The 17,870-nt window shown below is 36.8% G+C and overlaps 2 protein-coding genes across 2 annotated transcripts in view; both read left to right on the forward strand.

Annotated features, from left to right (window-relative positions):
- Positions 1–17,870, forward strand: part of LOC140938752 (allograft inflammatory factor 1-like) — a 225,245-nt gene that overhangs the window by 180,564 nt on the left and 26,811 nt on the right. The window lies entirely within an intron of this gene.
- Positions 7,332–10,458, forward strand: LOC140938716 (bone morphogenetic protein 6-like). The gene is made up of 2 exons (XM_073388221.1): positions 7,332–7,779; positions 7,931–10,458. Exons 1-2 carry the CDS (start codon positions 7,518–7,520, stop codon positions 8,794–8,796), a joined length of 1,128 nt encoding a protein of 375 aa, XP_073244322.1. The 5' UTR covers positions 7,332–7,517; the 3' UTR covers positions 8,797–10,458.

Here is a 17,870-nt window from a genome sequence, read left to right on the forward strand (position 1 = left end):
TAACAGACGACTCTTGATAGCATCTGTATACAATTTTGTACATTCAGTGGAAAAAGATAGTTAAAAACATCACAAGTTGACACAAAACGCTGTTAGCTTCAACTATCAGTAAACAAGTTTCAAGATGCTGCATGCATTTTGACCAATCAGAGCATAAAAATTGGACGTAGAGCGTGACCAAAAGCAACTGTCCTCTCTGCCTGTAATAGCTGGCTAAATTTTCGAGTCCGAGGTCAGTTTGAAACCTAAATTATAATGATGCGGCACATCATGAAACACAGCTTATTTCATATAGTTTCATATGAATTTTTTAAGAAAAACTGGATAACTTCAAAAAATAATACTCGATCTCTCTGAACCCGCGAAACGGTCAGGTGATACTGGTCACTGGATACCCTGTTTTGACAGCTGCAATTGATCACAACATTGATGTGCAATATGAGTGCAATGTGAGTTTGCTGGGCTCCCAAACTAAATTTTAACAGCTAGAAAGTGTGAGATTAAACATTGGTATGCCTGTGGTGCGGACGGACGGGCGGGCGGTGTAGGGTCACGTGATTACCAACTTTTCGGGGATGGGTAGATTTACTTACCTATGGTGCTTCGCTGGAGCGCGCTTGGCGCGCGCTAGAGCTCCGCTAGAACATTTAATATTAGTAAAAATTAAAAATAAATAAATAAATAAGAGTAGCACAAGTGATTAATTCAACTATTGCATAACTGACAGTTTTTACATCCCCATCCAAAGTTGAATTTGTTAAATTTCTTTAACAATATTTAAAAGTTAAATAAAGAACTAAAATGGCACAAGTGCTTCATTCAACTACTGCATAACTGACAGTTTTTATATCCCCCATCTGAAATTAAATTTGATTAATCTCTTTTCTTTATACAACGTTTAAAAGCACTCAAGCTGTTCTTGTCACGTTCCTTTTTTGTTAGTCTAGACCACAAGAAAGGTCCCAGATATTTCAGAGAGTGTTTCCTGTATTTTACCGTGTTAAAACGGGGCAAAGTAAAGTCAGAGTTCCTCAATATATATCGCAGAGTAAACTCTGCTTCTCCTATTTATATTTGAATGCTTCTTACAACTCTGATAAACAGTTGCAAATATTTGGACTGGTAACTTTACTCATTTCATTACACACTGCAAATGCATCAAGGGTTTGCCCATCAAGCTCGGGAAGTTTCGAAATTCATAAATTAGTGTCGTATTTTACGCCTAAATCAGAACGACTTTGCAAATGCTATAGAAAACTTTTACTTATGAATAGTACGCTCCTTTGATTGAAAACTACTTATAATGCAAAAAAATCAAATTTCGTATTATTTTTTCTGTTTCGGTAACTAATAGTTCATTTATTCTTCGGCGGGTATTAAGGCCGTAAAATCTAAACAGTGAGACACTTGATTCATGCTATGAACTGACCAAATTAATATCCATTTTTCTAAATACCTTATAATAAAACCTGAAAAGCCACAATAAAATGTACTTTTAAAATATGTAAACAACAACAGAGGTAATGTGTTTCTAAACCGACGATTTTTATGGCATAAACTACCCCATGGGTTAAACCAGAACGCGATAGTTTCTGGAAAGCATCAAAGGAACGTGCAGATTTAACAATGAGATGGCTCTTAAGAAGCATACCAAAAAGTGACGCCAAGCAGATAACCCAGAAAAAGGCATCAACACTTTTGAGGTTCGAGTAAATACGACCCAAAATGCTACGGGTTACGGGTTGTTTTTGGGCGGGTGGCATACCTTTAACCCATATAATACTAGTTAAAAGAGACTGTAATGGCCAATTGTCAATGAGGGGATTTGGCAGGTTAAATTCCTTATGGAGAAGTAGACCGATAATATTATTAAATTAAAGGTAATTTGGAATAGAAGTGGCTTTGAGACTGCGAGATAAAAAGGCTGCATACTGAAAGAGATGGAAAGATTGAGCTGGGAGGGGGTAACCCATATGCTCACAAAACTGGAGATACTTTGCCCTGTGCGTGCGATACGACGCTTTAGTGCCATCAGCAAAGGTTTGAACCCGGCACTGAGAAATTTTCATCTTGAAGTTGCTGTGCGACGTGGGGGTCCTTAGAGCTTGGAAAAAAGGAAATTGCGGCTGCTTAAGGTTATTTGCTGAGTCAGTGGAGTACTGTCAGGAGGCTGGTATGGTTGTACCTGGTGAGGATGATGGAAGAAGGCTACATATTTGCAAGGTTCATGCAAGCTAGACACTTCATCAACAATGGTGTTGAGGTGACCCTCGGCATAAACAGCAGTGAACCTGAAGTTGTAAATTGCTGTTAGCCAAAACAGGAGTCTAATTGCATGCTTTAAAGAGGATGGGCAGCATTCCCCTTATCGATAATATACAAAGCTGACGAAACTTGTCATCAAACTTGAGCACAGAGAGGCCCAAATAAACCTACTACTCAACTCTGTGTTGGCTAAACAGTCCCCGAAATCAATTATAGGTAACACACGCTAACCTTTCGTTAGCTGCGCCGGTTTGAGAAACATCAACGACTCCTGTGTTGCTGGTGGAGTCGTGAGAGGAACGTTTGGAGACTACCTGACTACCAGCACTTGTTCAAGAAAAGAGTGCTGTAGTACTCTTTATCAGCGAGCAACGTATCCAGCGGTAGTTTTGGGAGTGGTTTGCATGTTCTCAGGCGCCAAAATGGCCGAATCAGAAGGATGAGGCACATAACTACGGCGGGCTATTCAGCCAAGCTATACAGAATTCGGATTCCTGTATCTACCGATTCATGTCCTCCAAGCCCTTTTTCTTTTCCGGAGACTCTTCGGTGACCTGGAGCTAGGGCCTGTAATTTTGCTATCAAGGCAGCTTCGTCTTCGTCTGTCATAAATTATGTAATTATGACGTCACAATGTGCGCAATGTTCTTCTAAGATTCACACAATAAAGAAAACAGGTATCTTGACCATCGTGATACTATGTCATTACAATAATTGTAACATCGCCGTTGTTGCTCTGAGCCGGAGAAGCGACCATCTCCGCTAACTTGTCCGAGCCCTTAACCTTAATTTCTGCTTTTTTGTTCTCATCTTCAGGCTGTGGCGGATGAGAATCTGCCTCTGGCTGCGGTAAAGCTCGTTTTCCATATGATCACCTCAGTCTTCTCAAATAATGTTTAGGCCATTGGGATGACTATATGGCAACAATACCCTGACGACTGGGACGACCTCTACCGTTTGGATAGAATTGAGTTCTATCCGGACGATGGCAATGATCGCGTAAAATTTGAAGCGATCGTAAGGACACATTGTCAGACGACTGAGACGATTAGAACGATCGAAGGCTATCCCAGAAATCTCCCATTAAAATCCGCCATTGTGTTTGGCTTGTTTGCAAAGCATGGGCAAGAGTTTCTTTTTCGCGGCGAACCCAGAAACATCGCTGAAGACCACGCGCCTCCAGTGTTTGAGGCGATTGAGATGATTATCATGGAAACCAAGCTTGTTAATTACTAAGTAATATTTTTAATGAATAATAAAACAATTATTAAATTCGGTTTTTGAATAATGTGAAGAATTCTGCTGTTATCCACCTCGATCTGCATATTTTTTCACATCATACTCAGCCTGATTCAATAATTGTTACATATTCACCTCCTAGTGAAATGGATAATGCGTGAGCTTGGTGTTTTGCAAGTTTTTTAATTTTATTAAGCACGTAACGCATCTAACGAAAACGGTGCCAATAGTAATTTGCTACGTGTTTCCAAAAAATCAAAACTGAGGTAGAGACACCGATGCATAATAACATGTACAATTTTTTTTTCATTAGACTAACTTTATTACTCTGAACTATAACATGGTTTTCCTCTTCTTCTTTATATCTTAAGATAAAAGTCAAGATGTGATTTGCCAGCTTGTGATGAGAACCCTTACAACTTGGGGACTGCAATTAAAAAAGAACACTTCAACATAAAAATTTGTAGAATCGTATTAGATGCCTTCAATGAAAAGAGGAAAGACGTTACTTACGTATATATTATGTTTTGTTGACGCAGCATGCCCGATTTAGCTAAACCGACCTGTAATTTTTAGCAGCAAACCGTGGTATTGCTTTAGCTGTACAAGTGAGTGAAAAACCTACACATGTTCCATCTCATTGACTCCCAAAGACCTGCCAGCTCAGTATAAACAAGGAGCTCAATTAACTGAGGGCGAAAAATTCTCATTCAGCGAGACAAAACAGGAAATTGTACTTTAGTTTTCCATCAATACACTGCCTCTTTGTCTGCAGTTCCTAAGTATATTACGAATAATTAAAGCATTTTGATTGAAACCTTGTAAGAACACCTAATTCACTCTCTTATGAAACACAATCAGTTCTTAATTTTTTTTACTTAATCTTCTCTTTTAGTGACCTGCGTGTACCATGTACCAAATTTAACGGAATGAACCGTACTATCTCCTCACTCCACCTCGACAAACAATGTGCAATAAATATCAAAGCAATGATCAAAATGCGTCATTAGCAACAATTTTCTCAGTGCATCTGTTTTAATCTATGACGTCAGCCAGGGCGTGTGCTTTGAAAAACGTTTGTTAAGTGTCTTCTTTGCAAGTGGATCAAAAGAAAAGAATTTCTCTTGTCAAAAAATGTCCTGAGATATAGATGGGGGCATCAATTTCAGCATAGTCTTTTGTATTTTGTAAAATAGGCGGAACATTTACCTTATTTCAAAGAAAGGCAGGAGAGTTGTGTCCATATACGCACATACGCCCTTGCGTACAGCTGAAATCTGTTATATATTTTTTTTATCGCCTGGGCGTTTTGATCATTAAAACGGGATGACTGATAACTTTTTCGCATTATATTGTTGTCTTTGTGTTAGTATTTCCTTTATTCGTTTACTATTCCATAAACGGACGGCAAAAAACGGTACCAAAATAGTTTGATGAGGAACAAATAAAATGTATCCTTTTTTGCCCCTTCACACCTTTTCCTTCATATTTATTTACTGAAAATGTACTGCGGCAAACACAAGGAAATAGCATTTCCGAGAGCCTAACTTTAAAAATTATCTGGGGGAATATTCCCCCAGACCCCCTTGCTTGGAGCGCTTTGGCGTTTTAACTCGTCTTCCCTTGCGTACACCTTCAAAATCTCACGCTATGCCCCTTAAAGGGAAAATGAGAGATCTCGTGCAGATACAGTATAATGAAACAAAAATAACTAAGACAAAACCTATGGTCTAAAAAACGTGTGCATGTACCTACGTATATGGAAATCTCGTGAAGTGCTTAGATTTGAATCAAGAAATATGGTCTAAATACGCTGTAAACGAACATGAACTATTGATGGAACGATATTACACATACAATATCTGTCTAATTTATAATTGAAACAAGGAAAACGACTCTGATATTGTTAACAAAAGTTGTATTAAATAAAAGAATTTTAACCCTTACACTTTATAATTCAACGACGTTAATTGTCTGTACGTCAACACTCTCTGACTTAAAGATGGGGTTTTCTACTATGGCCTTCTCCGCTTCCCTTGCAGGACTGGTCCAAGTGACCCGGAATTCTCTGAGTACGCTTAAGGCTTGTACTTTCTTTTTTCCAACGGTTACCTGCAGAGACCAATAGATCAACAAGTGTTTATTAATTTTGACAGTTAATGGATAAAATGAAAGTCCGAGTCCTTTTATTTGAGGGAAGATTTATTCAACAATAGTAAATATTGATGACGAAATGACTTCTTCCGTTCTGACCGTTGGTTAATTATTTTTAAAACTATTTTCTTGTATTTTTTGCTTGAACGGTACTCCTTAATGGTCCAAAAGTCAAAGAGAGTTTGTACGATTGACTTGAGCTGCATGTAAATAACAACAGGAAGCAGAAAATTGTTGGTTTCTCAAAAACTTTTCTGTTAAGAGACACTTGTTCACATCACTTTCTTACAGCCTAAAGATTTCCATAATTATTTGCAACTTTTCCCCACAACTGAATATGGCTAATGCCAGACGTTTTTTAGCACTAGTTGAGGAGATAAGGCAAAGCAAGATCCAAGGCACGACCGGTTCGTGCAAGGCTTTTAATCAAACTGGAACAATACTTACAGCCGAGTAACAGTAACAATATGGCGGAAGCCGAGCTACGAAAAACGTAGAGCAAGCATGCTCAGTCCCAGTACCGCTGACCAGTACCTCAGCTTTTCCAACAATTTTGGAAGCAAATGAGCACAACCATTCTTCTCTTGGCTCGGCTTTCTTAGCAGTAAAAGACCGCCTCTGCACGCTCATTTTAGATGTTGGGGAAATAATCAATTTTTCGAATTAAACTTACCGTGAAACATGTTGCAAACATCGCCCATTCAACTTTTTTCTACCCAGAAAGTGTTGGATGATTTGTGGAGTAAATTCTATGTATAAACTAAATTTATCTTAACCCCTTCAACGTGAATGGCGGCAATGAGCAGAACTTTCTCACCACTTGGCATCTTAAAGTCAATAAGAGCTCATTGCTGCTTGTTGCTTATTCATACTGCGCTAAATAAAATGATTAAAAAATATAATGCTTAATCATTATAGTGTATTAGTGTATTCGATCTAGCGTTTATTGTGGGCGGGGAAATCGCTATTGAAAACTAGTGGTGGACGTGCGAAAATAGATGCCTTTTCCGTGAATGATTAGGCATTTCGAAAACATTTTTAAGTATAGAATGAGTAGGAACTATATATAAAGCGGGTAAATGCTTTCGGTTTTCAAATTCTTTTGCTTGTGGAAAGAAAAAATGTTTAATTTAATCTAGTAACTACAGATTATAATTGCATCTTAACGTGTGTTTGGTATATTTAACAGAATAATGTTTTCTCAATTAGGTGTTTATGTGTTACTATGTACTTTAGCTCTTACACTATAAATAAGCCATTGAGATAGAACAGTAGTAGTATTGCTTTAGGTATAGTATAAGTGTTAAGCAAAATACTTAAATTATGCACTTTTTGTGTTTGACAATGAAATTTGCATGTCGGTAGACAAAACTCTCACCTTAAACATTTTTGTCCAAGAAGTTAGACGAGGTGGCTTTGATCTATTTTAAACCCGCAATTAGCGTCTCGACACGCTTATTTAGTTACAGTTCTTTGTGAATGATGACCAAACATGGTCGCTTAGATTGGAGTTGATCTTCTTTTAAGAGACATTTCCGCTGCTTCTTCAACGCTTCAGCAGATTTTCACGAGTTTTTTTAGTCATCTATTGACGCATGTGGATTGGACCGTGAAGCGCTGTCATATCATCGTGGGCAGTTTACTGAACCATTCACATAAATATTCAGCTCTGATATGAGTTAAACCTTTAGAATGAGACATCAAGAGAGCCGCTCGCCTATAATTAAACTTTTCAAAAGACGGCTGGACTGTTCGAAAGAGAGCTGGTATTGAAGTATTTAGATGGTGCGGCAATCTCATGAACAGTGCACTACTTTCAACTCTTGACTTGATAACAACATTCCGTATAGCGAAATCAAATGGCCGCCCTCTATTCAGTGTTTATATTCATTTTGTCAGTCTATTTCTCCCACGAAATCTCCGATAAACATTTGAGCTTCTCCGGAAACTTACTTCGAGGATTCGAAGCCAGAAAGGCCGCGAAACAGCAAACATGGAGCAGGGAAGATGCCGAAGTTCCAAGATTTCTGCTCGATTTGTACAGACAGCGAACGCATTTAGTACCGCGAGGTAGATTGAACAAAAGAGTCTCCGACATTGTTAGAGTCTTTTTGCGAGAACGTAAGTATACTCTGATTCAGAAGTAATTTGATCAGGTAGACTTGAGTAGCTGCTGCAAGAAAAGGACCCAGTGTAGACAACAGAGTCAGGTACATGTCATAATAATCTATGCCGCACATTGCGAGTCTTACACTTTGTTGCTTTACTCCAGCCTCAGGGCAAGATGAACACAGATTTGGACCACTCCATCACCGATTCTTCTTCAACCTATCAGCAATAACAAACAAGGAGAAAATCAAGAAGGCTGAGCTGAGAATTTTTAAGAAGAAGCCACTTAGGCAGAGCACAGAAGGGAACTTCATGATACGTCTATTCAGTTTGGACGTTTCATGCAACAAAAGCAGTCAACTGCAAAAAAACAACGGCGTCTTTGTCACTTCTCGTCTTGTCAGCAACAAAGAAAAAGTAGGTCGGTGGATTAGCCTGGACATAACATCTGTCGTTAAATTGTGGAAAGCAAAGACAGGGCAAAATTTTGGCATTCGCCTGTCTGTACAAGGTTTTAGTGCGTTTTCCAAAGATTTCCGAATTGGTAACCGAGGAAGAAGAGCACCTTTCCTGGTAACCTACACTAAAGATCCACAAGTGGGGATTGAGTTGACAAAGAGTTTAATAAATTGCACCAATAGTCAAGTTATAGAACGAAATGATGACTCTCCAAACAACACTTCCACAGTGGCGAGAAACCGAGCTAAACGTTCTTCTCTTCAGATATGCAGAAAGCGTTGGGCTTACGTCTCGTTTAAAAAGTTGAAATGGGACTGGATTGTAGCTCCAAAGGGGTACAGTGCAAACTACTGTGAAGGAATTTGTACGACTAATCTTGATATAACTCTTAACCCAACAAATCATGCCATCTTGCAGAGCATCTTACATAGAATGGACAGTCGCATACCATCTCCATCATGCGTCCCGACCAAATTGCACAGTATAAGTGTTTTATATAGAACAAGTGACAGATCTGTTGCCTTAACTGAGTACGGTGGAATGATTGTGTCAAGTTGTGGATGTCACTAGTTTTACCACACTTTTCCTCTAAGAGTGAAACAATCGAAAACCAAGTATTTGGATAAATTAAACGAGAGTGAAAACCAAATATTACAAACCAGCACCTTTGATTTGAACAGTATTCTTTGAGCTCTAAGTATTTTTCTTTGAGGGTATCTCAAAACTCCTGCAAGATAGCTACATTATTGCACTTTCAAAGAGATTAACTGGTTAAATAAGATATTGGTACGAGTGCACCATTGCGAGGAAAACATCTCCAAAGATTAAACCTTTCTACATTCTATGTCGCGATTTTATTTGACAAAACTATATCAGGAAGTTTGAGAAAGCTGTTAGAATTGTCTAAGACATTAGATCGCTATTGTATGTATATATGTATAAAAAACAGATTTCATCAAATAGTAAAATGAAAGAAAGAGATAAATTTAGACCGAGATATAATATTATCAGCGAACAAGCTAACACATTGAATGTACTTTAGTTTTGCAATGATACTGTTTGTTGGCCGATCAGTTCCGACTGGGTGATATTTATGTTTTCAAGCAGAATAATTAAAAAAAGAGAAAAATTACATTGTCAAAACCTGGTCATGGATGTGAATTCGATCTATACTTCCTAGCCTAACTTAACAACATCAAAAAGCTTAATTAAAGTTCGTAAATATAAGTCGCTCATCAATCACTTAATGTTATCCACTTAACTGAATGGTTAACGTAAATTTTCTCTTTTTGTTCGCGGTTGGCTAAAAACATACCAGTGACTTATTCTAATAAATGGCAAACAAAGGTTGTACATTCAGTAAATCGCTTTACCCTCATCAATGCACACACAAATAGCAAAACCAAATTTGACTGCTTCTACACGGCTCCATCACCGGATGAGGCACTCAGTACCCGCAGTCAACCTTCTTATGGATTTATTACGATGTTGTAATCTTCAGTAATACGTTGTTTATTCCTCGAATAAAAACAATTAAATACATAAATTTTTGACAGACTAGGTAAAAACAAAGAAACTGAAATATTCTCAGTATATTAGTCTTCTAAAATCACGAATTAAGAATAACTAATCTACTTAACATTTTAATATGAGGCAAAAAGACGTGCGATAATTCCGCAGTGAACACGACAGAAAAAAACAAAGCTAATATTTATTGTAATTAGAAACAAAAAAATATTAGCTTGTTACCATGGGCGGGCCCGTGAGAACATTTCTACAATACAGACAACACTGGATTAACGAACGCCAAAGAGGTGTTAGATCTCTTCATTTTAATAATCAGTGATATTATTTGTCATCATTTTTTTGCATGGTCATGATAAACATTCACTCATTGCCTGTGGATTTGTTTGTAGCATACGCATAAAGAAGTAAGGTTATAAACATAAAAATTCCAACTTCAAGGGCGTGTATGTGTGTGTACGTGTGTGTTGCAAATAAATCCACCCTTTATTGTGTAGTTTCCTTTGTAAGCTTATAATAGACTGCTCATTGCTGTCAAGGCCAGACAATGACAAATGGGGCCTGGCAATGAATTTTCCTGAAGTTTGGAATTTAGTTATTGAGTATTAAAAATAAAAACTCTGGTGCATGAACAATTCAAATGAACAATAGGAGGTCTATTTTGGTTATGTGTCTCGGCTCAAGTAAAAAAAATGAATAAAGGAAGCTTACAAACAGAATACCACACGAATTAAGCATACAAGCCGTCCCATTAGGGGATAGAGCGGGGTAAATCAAATAATTGCAATTACCAAAGTAAATTGGAGCAGAATAGACCCTTCCACGGGTTTTTCCAACTTTTGACATGAACAAGTTCGGGAAAATCCGTCAACTCCGCTGGAAACAGCGCCTTTAAATCAGTAAGATTGCCGCCAAGTTTAAAAGTGATTTGTTGAAAACTAACATGACATAACATAACTTTATTTATTTATATAGCGCAAAATACATTGGTATATGATCTAATGCGCTTTACATTACAATGAAAACTAAGGAAGATATAGCACCTCACAGACGTTTGTTTGGTGGGTGGTGCCGGGGCACAAACTTGTCCCCCCTTCCCCCCCCCCCCCCCACCCATCATACAAACGTCTGTAAATTCACCCTACTTTGCGGAGCTGTATTTTCGCTTGCTTATTTAAGACCTATCACGCATGTCAAAAATTGGAAAGCCGTGGAAAGGTCCATTATCCAATTTCGAACGAGGGCGCAATTAAGCTAGGACTGTACACAAAACACTGAGAACTGTTGGAAATTTTGTGATTTGAATTATCTGCGATCGCACTGGATGATTCGCTAACATAAAGGCAATGATTTGAAGAAAAGTTATATAGATTCAATCCAATTATTTGTCTACATCTCCAATGAGTGGGGAAAAAATCAATATGCTTTGATTTCTAAACAATTGTAGCGAATCACTTAGAAAATTAATGTTAAAGTGCTGGGTCAGAGTTGAACAGCTACCTACCACCTACCTTATTGCTGTTTTATCAGCATAATTTCTTTCTCATTATCCTATCTTTCTTTGTTTTAGCAGCACTTGTCGATCCTATAAAGACCTTTCTTTACGCCTTTCCCACTGTTTCTCTAATTTGTGCCGAATACAAAAGTATTTCACAATTTCTTTAAAATAGGACAGGAAATAGTTAAACTTTGTAAATTCAGTTTAAAGCCAAGAGAGGAGATACCTCTTCCTGTCTTGGTAACCGCTTTAATCATCCCACATTGTGGTATATAGGGAAACAAAAGGTTGAAAAAGAAATATGTGGGAGATATTCATGATCACAATTTCACTTCGGCCTTGCCATAACGCAAGCTAAGTCATTGAATGTCTCTAGAGAAAGAAAATGAAAAAAAGGTTAGTTCTACCATATTTCTAATGTCAAATGTATTTGAGATCTCACACTGAGTATAAACATTACAGGAAAAATATTACAGCGATGACGTGATTTTTTTTTTTTCGTCTAAGCAAATATATGACCATTGTTGAAAAGACGAACAAGTTTTCTCAATGTGTCGAGGCCAATAATTAACACTTCTAGGCGCCCACTACTTCAAGAAGCAGCTTAAGGATTCAATATATAGGTAACAACGTCACTGGTTTATACAATAAGAGAAAAGTTTTTCCGCAAAATATTGTGCAGAATTGAAGTTTAAGCAATTTTCCAAAGATTACGTAACAGTGTGTAAATGTGTTTTACAAGGGAGCATAAGTCATTGATACCGCACCGTGGCAATGTACTAGAATTATTTAGTCTACTTTCTCGTGGTTTAGTGCAGTGGTGCGAGTCACAAGGTGCATGCAGGACATAGTAAATTCTTATTGCTTAACGCTTTAAAAGTTATAACTAATTGGTTTCTCACTGTTTTATTTTCCATAACAGTTCATATACTGCACAATTTTCTGCCATTGTCATGACTGTGTACTAAGGGTTAATAAATGTTTGCTTTTGTATTTTCGAAAGCCGTTATCATTAATGACGTCCACTCTTTTCATGGAAAACGTGATCCGCGCAATTTGTTCTCAAGAGACAGGATATAAGGGTGGGAACAAAAAAAAAAGATTATTATAATGTTAATATATGATCGAGGTTGCTTATTATTGTTATAAGTTCTTTGAGAGATGTATCTTTTGACGTCTTTGTATCGAGACATATATATGCAAAAGCTCTATCTACACAAGCACAAGAGAAAGTTAAGTCTTTGAAACATTTTCCTTGTCAGTCGTTTGAATTGGAAATTCACCTTGACGTGTAAAAGATTTCCCATTTACACTACCAGGCAATGGTGCTTAATGTATTCAAGGATCATTCCAGAACGTAAAAGTTCATTTTGGTGGCTGCAATCTATTGAGGAATGAAACCATTATTATAGATTTTTAAAATTTATTCTGGCAAATGAAATTCCGCTTCACCCTACGGTTTTCCAACTTTTTATCCCTTTTAAATACCAAGAGCTTCCAGTAATAAAATAGTGACTTTCTTTTTCGACAACTTTGTCCGTTTGAACCATACAATACAATAATGTACATATCGAGTGGTACAGTTAAAAGCCACGAGTAAGAACCTAGTTTTTACGAATCTGTTAGGTTAGACCCCCTCTATACAAGAACCTGTTTAGCCTAAAATCTGAAACAGCTTCTTACTTTCTAAAATCTTTTTTAAAAAAATGCTGTACACTTAAGCAAATAAAATAAGTCAAAATTCAGGATCCTCTTTGGAGACATTAGTGCCTTGTTCCACTAACTACAATGTAAATACAAGTGTTGAAAATAAAATTGATATTAGAGAGGTTAAGCATCATGTTCACGTCAAACGGCAAACGCGAGCTGTACCACGTGACCAAGTCTCCCCATTACTTGTCGTTTACATTTTATTATTTCTACACATAAATTAGTAGTTCGCGCAATTTTTATCCGTAAGAATTGTTTTAAGCTGTTTTTATCTGCTCATTTTCTATTTTGAAATATTCTCAACTTGAATCTGACATTTGCCGTTTGCAGTACACGTGAAGCTCTCTATTGATACAATAAAACAATATTATTTTAAGCTAATTTTATATAAGGACTAAAAACTATAAATGAAGAATTCGAACAACTTCTCAACTACTGCTCAGCTACTAAACTTTCTCTAAACTTCAAGAAAACCCATAATATGACAATTTCCTTCCCCATAAACCAAATAAATCAAAGCATAATACATACAATATTGAAGAAAAAACTACACCAAATACCTGGGCGTCTACATTGACAAAAATCTAAATTGGGCTCCCCACATTCAACACATAAATAGCAAAATATTACAAACGTGGGAATCCTATTTAAATAACGCCATTTCCTACCTTGAAACACCCTCAAACAAATATGTTACTCACTTATCTACCCCTACTTCCATTACGGTATTATGAGTTGAGGAACACCCAAACAGATTAAGTAAAGTCTAGTATATTAGTGGTTTTCCAAATAAACCTGATGACGACTGGTATTGGCCAGTCGAAATATTGTATACTTCAGCCTTTTTCACGTTGTTTGATCAGTCTTTGCAGTAGTCTTTTTTACTTCAATTCTGAAGTCCAAACAAAACAAAATAAATCCATACGCTGCATACTTTTTAACCGTTATAGACGAAGTGGTGCACTCTTCTTCAGTTAGCCAACATTTTTAGACTTAAAATATCCTTGCTAGAAGAAAAAATTTCACAGAATGAAACCAATATCCCTGAATGTTTCAAAAGTACACCATAAAGGTGTCTGATATTCACTCACATAGTACCAGATATGCCTCAAATCTTCAAAGTTAATTTTCATGTACCACGAGTAAGGTCAAATTATGGCAAACACACATTTAAGTTTGCCATAACAAAAATCTGGAAAGAGATTCCTACCAACATGAGAACGCTTAGCTACAACCAGTTCAAAAAACGATAGAGCGAATTCTACTTAAACCTTAAAGTGCTGGGGGTGACTTCCAAATGAAAGGTTAGACGTCTCACTTAGGGGTGTAAATATTTAAAAAACACTTAGGGTGTTTGGGACGGAAAGTCACTATATTTGTCCATTCAGGTATCGCTTAGCGCTGTGCATAAACAATGCACATGACACTGTCCGACAGTGTGAGTATCAAGGAGATTGCGTAGCACGGAAAACTAGAGATTTATGACAATGCTGTTTCGGCATGGTCTCCTTTAGAGGTTAGCTTAAGCTTGAGCCACACCCACATTAGTCTCCCTTAGGGGTTTAATTTTAATATTCCGACCAGCATCCCCGACACTTTTATATGGGAGACCCCTCAGGACTTAAAGGTAATGTAATATGACTATTTCAGCGCACTTATTAAGTAGTTCCATTCATAATACATATAGCGTTGGTTAGCTTGAAAGCTAAGCTCCTCTGACCACCGCACACTTCTATCAAAGCCATTAGCTTCTTTCTTTTGTTTCCTTTTCTTATTTATCTTATTCCTAAGTTACTAAATACAATGTAAATACTATAGAAGTGTGAATAAAAAACTGATCTGAACTGAACTATTGTGACGCCACAAAATGCCAGCCAGAGGTGATGTGTAGAGAAGATAGAGGACTGGGCCAAGCACAGAACCTTGGGGTACGCCGCAATTCAATTTGTGAGATGAAGATTTGTCCTGGTCAATGCAAACAAACGGAGAGCGCTGAGAAAGATGGGATTGTAACCAACGCAATGCTTTACTACGAATTGCATACTTAAAGTTGAGCATACTGAGTAGTAAATTATGATCGACAGTGTCAATAGTTAAACCACAAAACAACGGTTGTAAACAGCATGTAAATCGTCATGAACGCGAACAATTGCTCTCTCGCAACTGTGAAAAGGTTTCTACGCGGATTGCAGCGGTTTATTAAGGTGATTGAGTTCAGGGGTGTTATTAATAAGAAGTGAAGCGACGACTTTCTCATTGATCTTGGACACGACTTTGAGAAAAAAAAATTGGTCGAAAATTCCGTAATAATTCATGGTCGATTGAAGGCTTCTTGAGGAGTGGTGACAGGACTGCAGATTAAAGGGATCATGGAAAGTGACCAGTTTCTAAGGTAAGGTTATTGATGCCGTAAAAGAGGTAGAAGAAGGCTGATCGCGAAATGACTTTCGAACAGAGTTGTAGGAAAAGGATCCAAGCTGCATGATTTGGAACCAACGTGACGAGCTATTTGGGAGAGTTCTTGAATAGTGGTGGGTGAAAAGTACTCAAGATTACAGCTTAACGAGGGAGTATCGAGGTTAGAAGAACCCTTTTAAGTTATTAATCAAGTAGAGCTCGGTATAGTCGACATATCATTTAGAGAAGGTAAAACAAACATTCCTTAGGTCTTTCTTTTGTCTAACAAAAAAAGTCCCGTGCGCAAAAGGCACAACAGGAGTTTCCACCTACTTCAGGTCACGTTGTGATACAAAAGAAGACTTCAGTTCCCTTATTATAGTGTTTTTGATCATGGTCAAGAAACAACACTGGTTTAAAGAATGAATCACTGTATGACCGCAGGCAACGAAAAGCAGAGTGAAAATATATCATATTTGTTACTGACAACAATGATAATAAACGTCATTTAAATTTGGTGCAAAAGGAACAATAGTATAAAAATATACGTTTTTAAGATTATTTTTTACATATTTTTTCAGACTTCTTTATTTGAAGAATTAAACTTTTCACTCTGCAAAGGCGATACCAAACTTGAATACCTACTAAGCTGTTGTTATGAAATAAGGATCTTAAATTAAATTTCCAAGAAAAATTGCCAATGCCAGTATTTCACCTTCAGAGTGGTTTTGAAAAGAGCAAAACAAGTATAAAATTTAAGACGGTGACTTCAGCAAAAAAAAAACTAAACTAAAACTATTAAACATGATCTTTAAGGGAAAAAGTCTTTTCTTTAGCTTTTTCCTCTGACAAAAAACATTTTTCTTAAAACAGATGATCAATTTATATTTGATCATAAAAGCATTTATAATTGAAATGTAGCACCTTCAATTTTGTGATCTAGTAATGGAACAAGCGTTATTCCCATAACAGCATGTTATTAAATACAAACTAATTGTTTCACCTTCATTACAAAATAGAGATAAAGAAAATCTCATTTATTAATTTTATCACTTTAAGATCATAAACGACAAAGTCGCTTGACATTACCCTTTATGCTTTTAGCAAATATAATTTCATTTGACCCCCCGCTAGATTTCTTTTCTCATTTTGCTGAAATGGATTTTTGACGACATATTCACAGGAATTAACAGGTACAAGCGGTGTCTGTCAACGGGAAGTCATTTAATTGTCCAACCGATCGAGAAATGCCAAAAATTATATTGCATTTTCCCATCTGATGTTATCTTGACATCAAAAGTGAAAATTAAAACGGCATAGAACTTAAATTTATATCAGTATTGTTCTGGAATTGCTCTAAGGCGTTCTTTTTACAAGAACCTCCAAAATCTTTTTTCTCCGACTAGAGTAATGAACTAAATAGCTTATCGTGCTTCCTTATAAGAAAAGAACTGTTGAAGGCCATTGTTAAAGCTCATGACCTTAAATAGGAAATCGAACTTGCAATTTCACGGACTTCTTAACTAAGTGTGGTTTCTTTTTTTATGTCTTTTTTTCTCTTATGGTTTGAATTCCACAAATTTACATAAAACCGAAAAGTATGATTTTTGTTACCAATGCTTTCAAAAAGTCTAAGTTGAACTTTCAAAAACAAAGACGAATTTAAATGAAAGAGTACGTTTGTTAATAGGGTAAAAGCTTTTTTGATGGATAACGCATAGCACTTCAACTGTTTTTTATCTCTCCATTATAAATTTTCTCGTTATTTCAGCTTAATATGCTTACGAAAACAATAACGTTTTTATTCAATTTATTTTTCACGGGAGATGAACAAGACGTGCCAAACTCGAGGATGGCATCTTTTCAACGCCAATATCTTCAAAACTAAAAATAATTCATAAAGAAGTATCAAGTTCAAATTTTCACAAAAATTTGTCTGTATTTTTCAAGAAATTTCTGCCAGGTTTTTTTTTTCTTGTGGCGAGTATAAAGACAACTCAACTGAAGCGAGTGAAACAGAGAAAACAAACAAATTCTCATTTAGCGATTTTTGACTGAAAGTGACGATTGATGTGCGGCCTGCCAGAGCGAAGCAGCGAAAAATTTAATTTCCCTTTCTACTATACTTGCAAAAGTTTGGCCAACCGTCAAGTAATTAAGAAGTGAGAACAGAACATAGTAAATGGCTTATTTTGTCAGAATTAATTAAACAAGACAAAATGGAAGCTGCTGCCATGGGACGTGAGGTTATCTGCTCGGTTCGTTAATTTTCTTTCTGGTCCGTCTTATCAGCAAAGAGGCCTCAAATAACAGAAGCACTTTCATATCTCGACATATCGCTCTTGTCAAGAAGAACTTTAATGCCTGTATGCTAATGAACAAACGTGTAAAGAAATATGATATTTACTTTTGCTGCTTAGCAGATTTAAGTGTTATTTATACATTTCAATTAAAGAATTGGGTGTAATTGCATTCGAGCCAGCAAGCTCTTTTCGATTTGTCGCGGACTGCCGGC

This window comes from Porites lutea, chromosome 5 (assembly GCF_958299795.1).
Source record: "Porites lutea chromosome 5, jaPorLute2.1, whole genome shotgun sequence".
Taxonomy (NCBI): Eukaryota; Metazoa; Cnidaria; class Anthozoa; order Scleractinia; family Poritidae; genus Porites; species Porites lutea.

What these genes read in the sequence shown, in the direction of transcription:
- LOC140938716 (XM_073388221.1), top strand. Translation starts at nt 7,518, where the DNA reads ATGGCCGCCCTCTATTCAGTGTTTATATTCATTTTGTCAGTCTATTTC. An exon ending in TAGAGTCTTTTTGCGAGAAC is followed by an intron (nt 7,780 to 7,930) that starts GTAAGTATACTC and finishes GCTTTACTCCAG; the next exon opens with CCTCAGGGCAAGATGAACAC.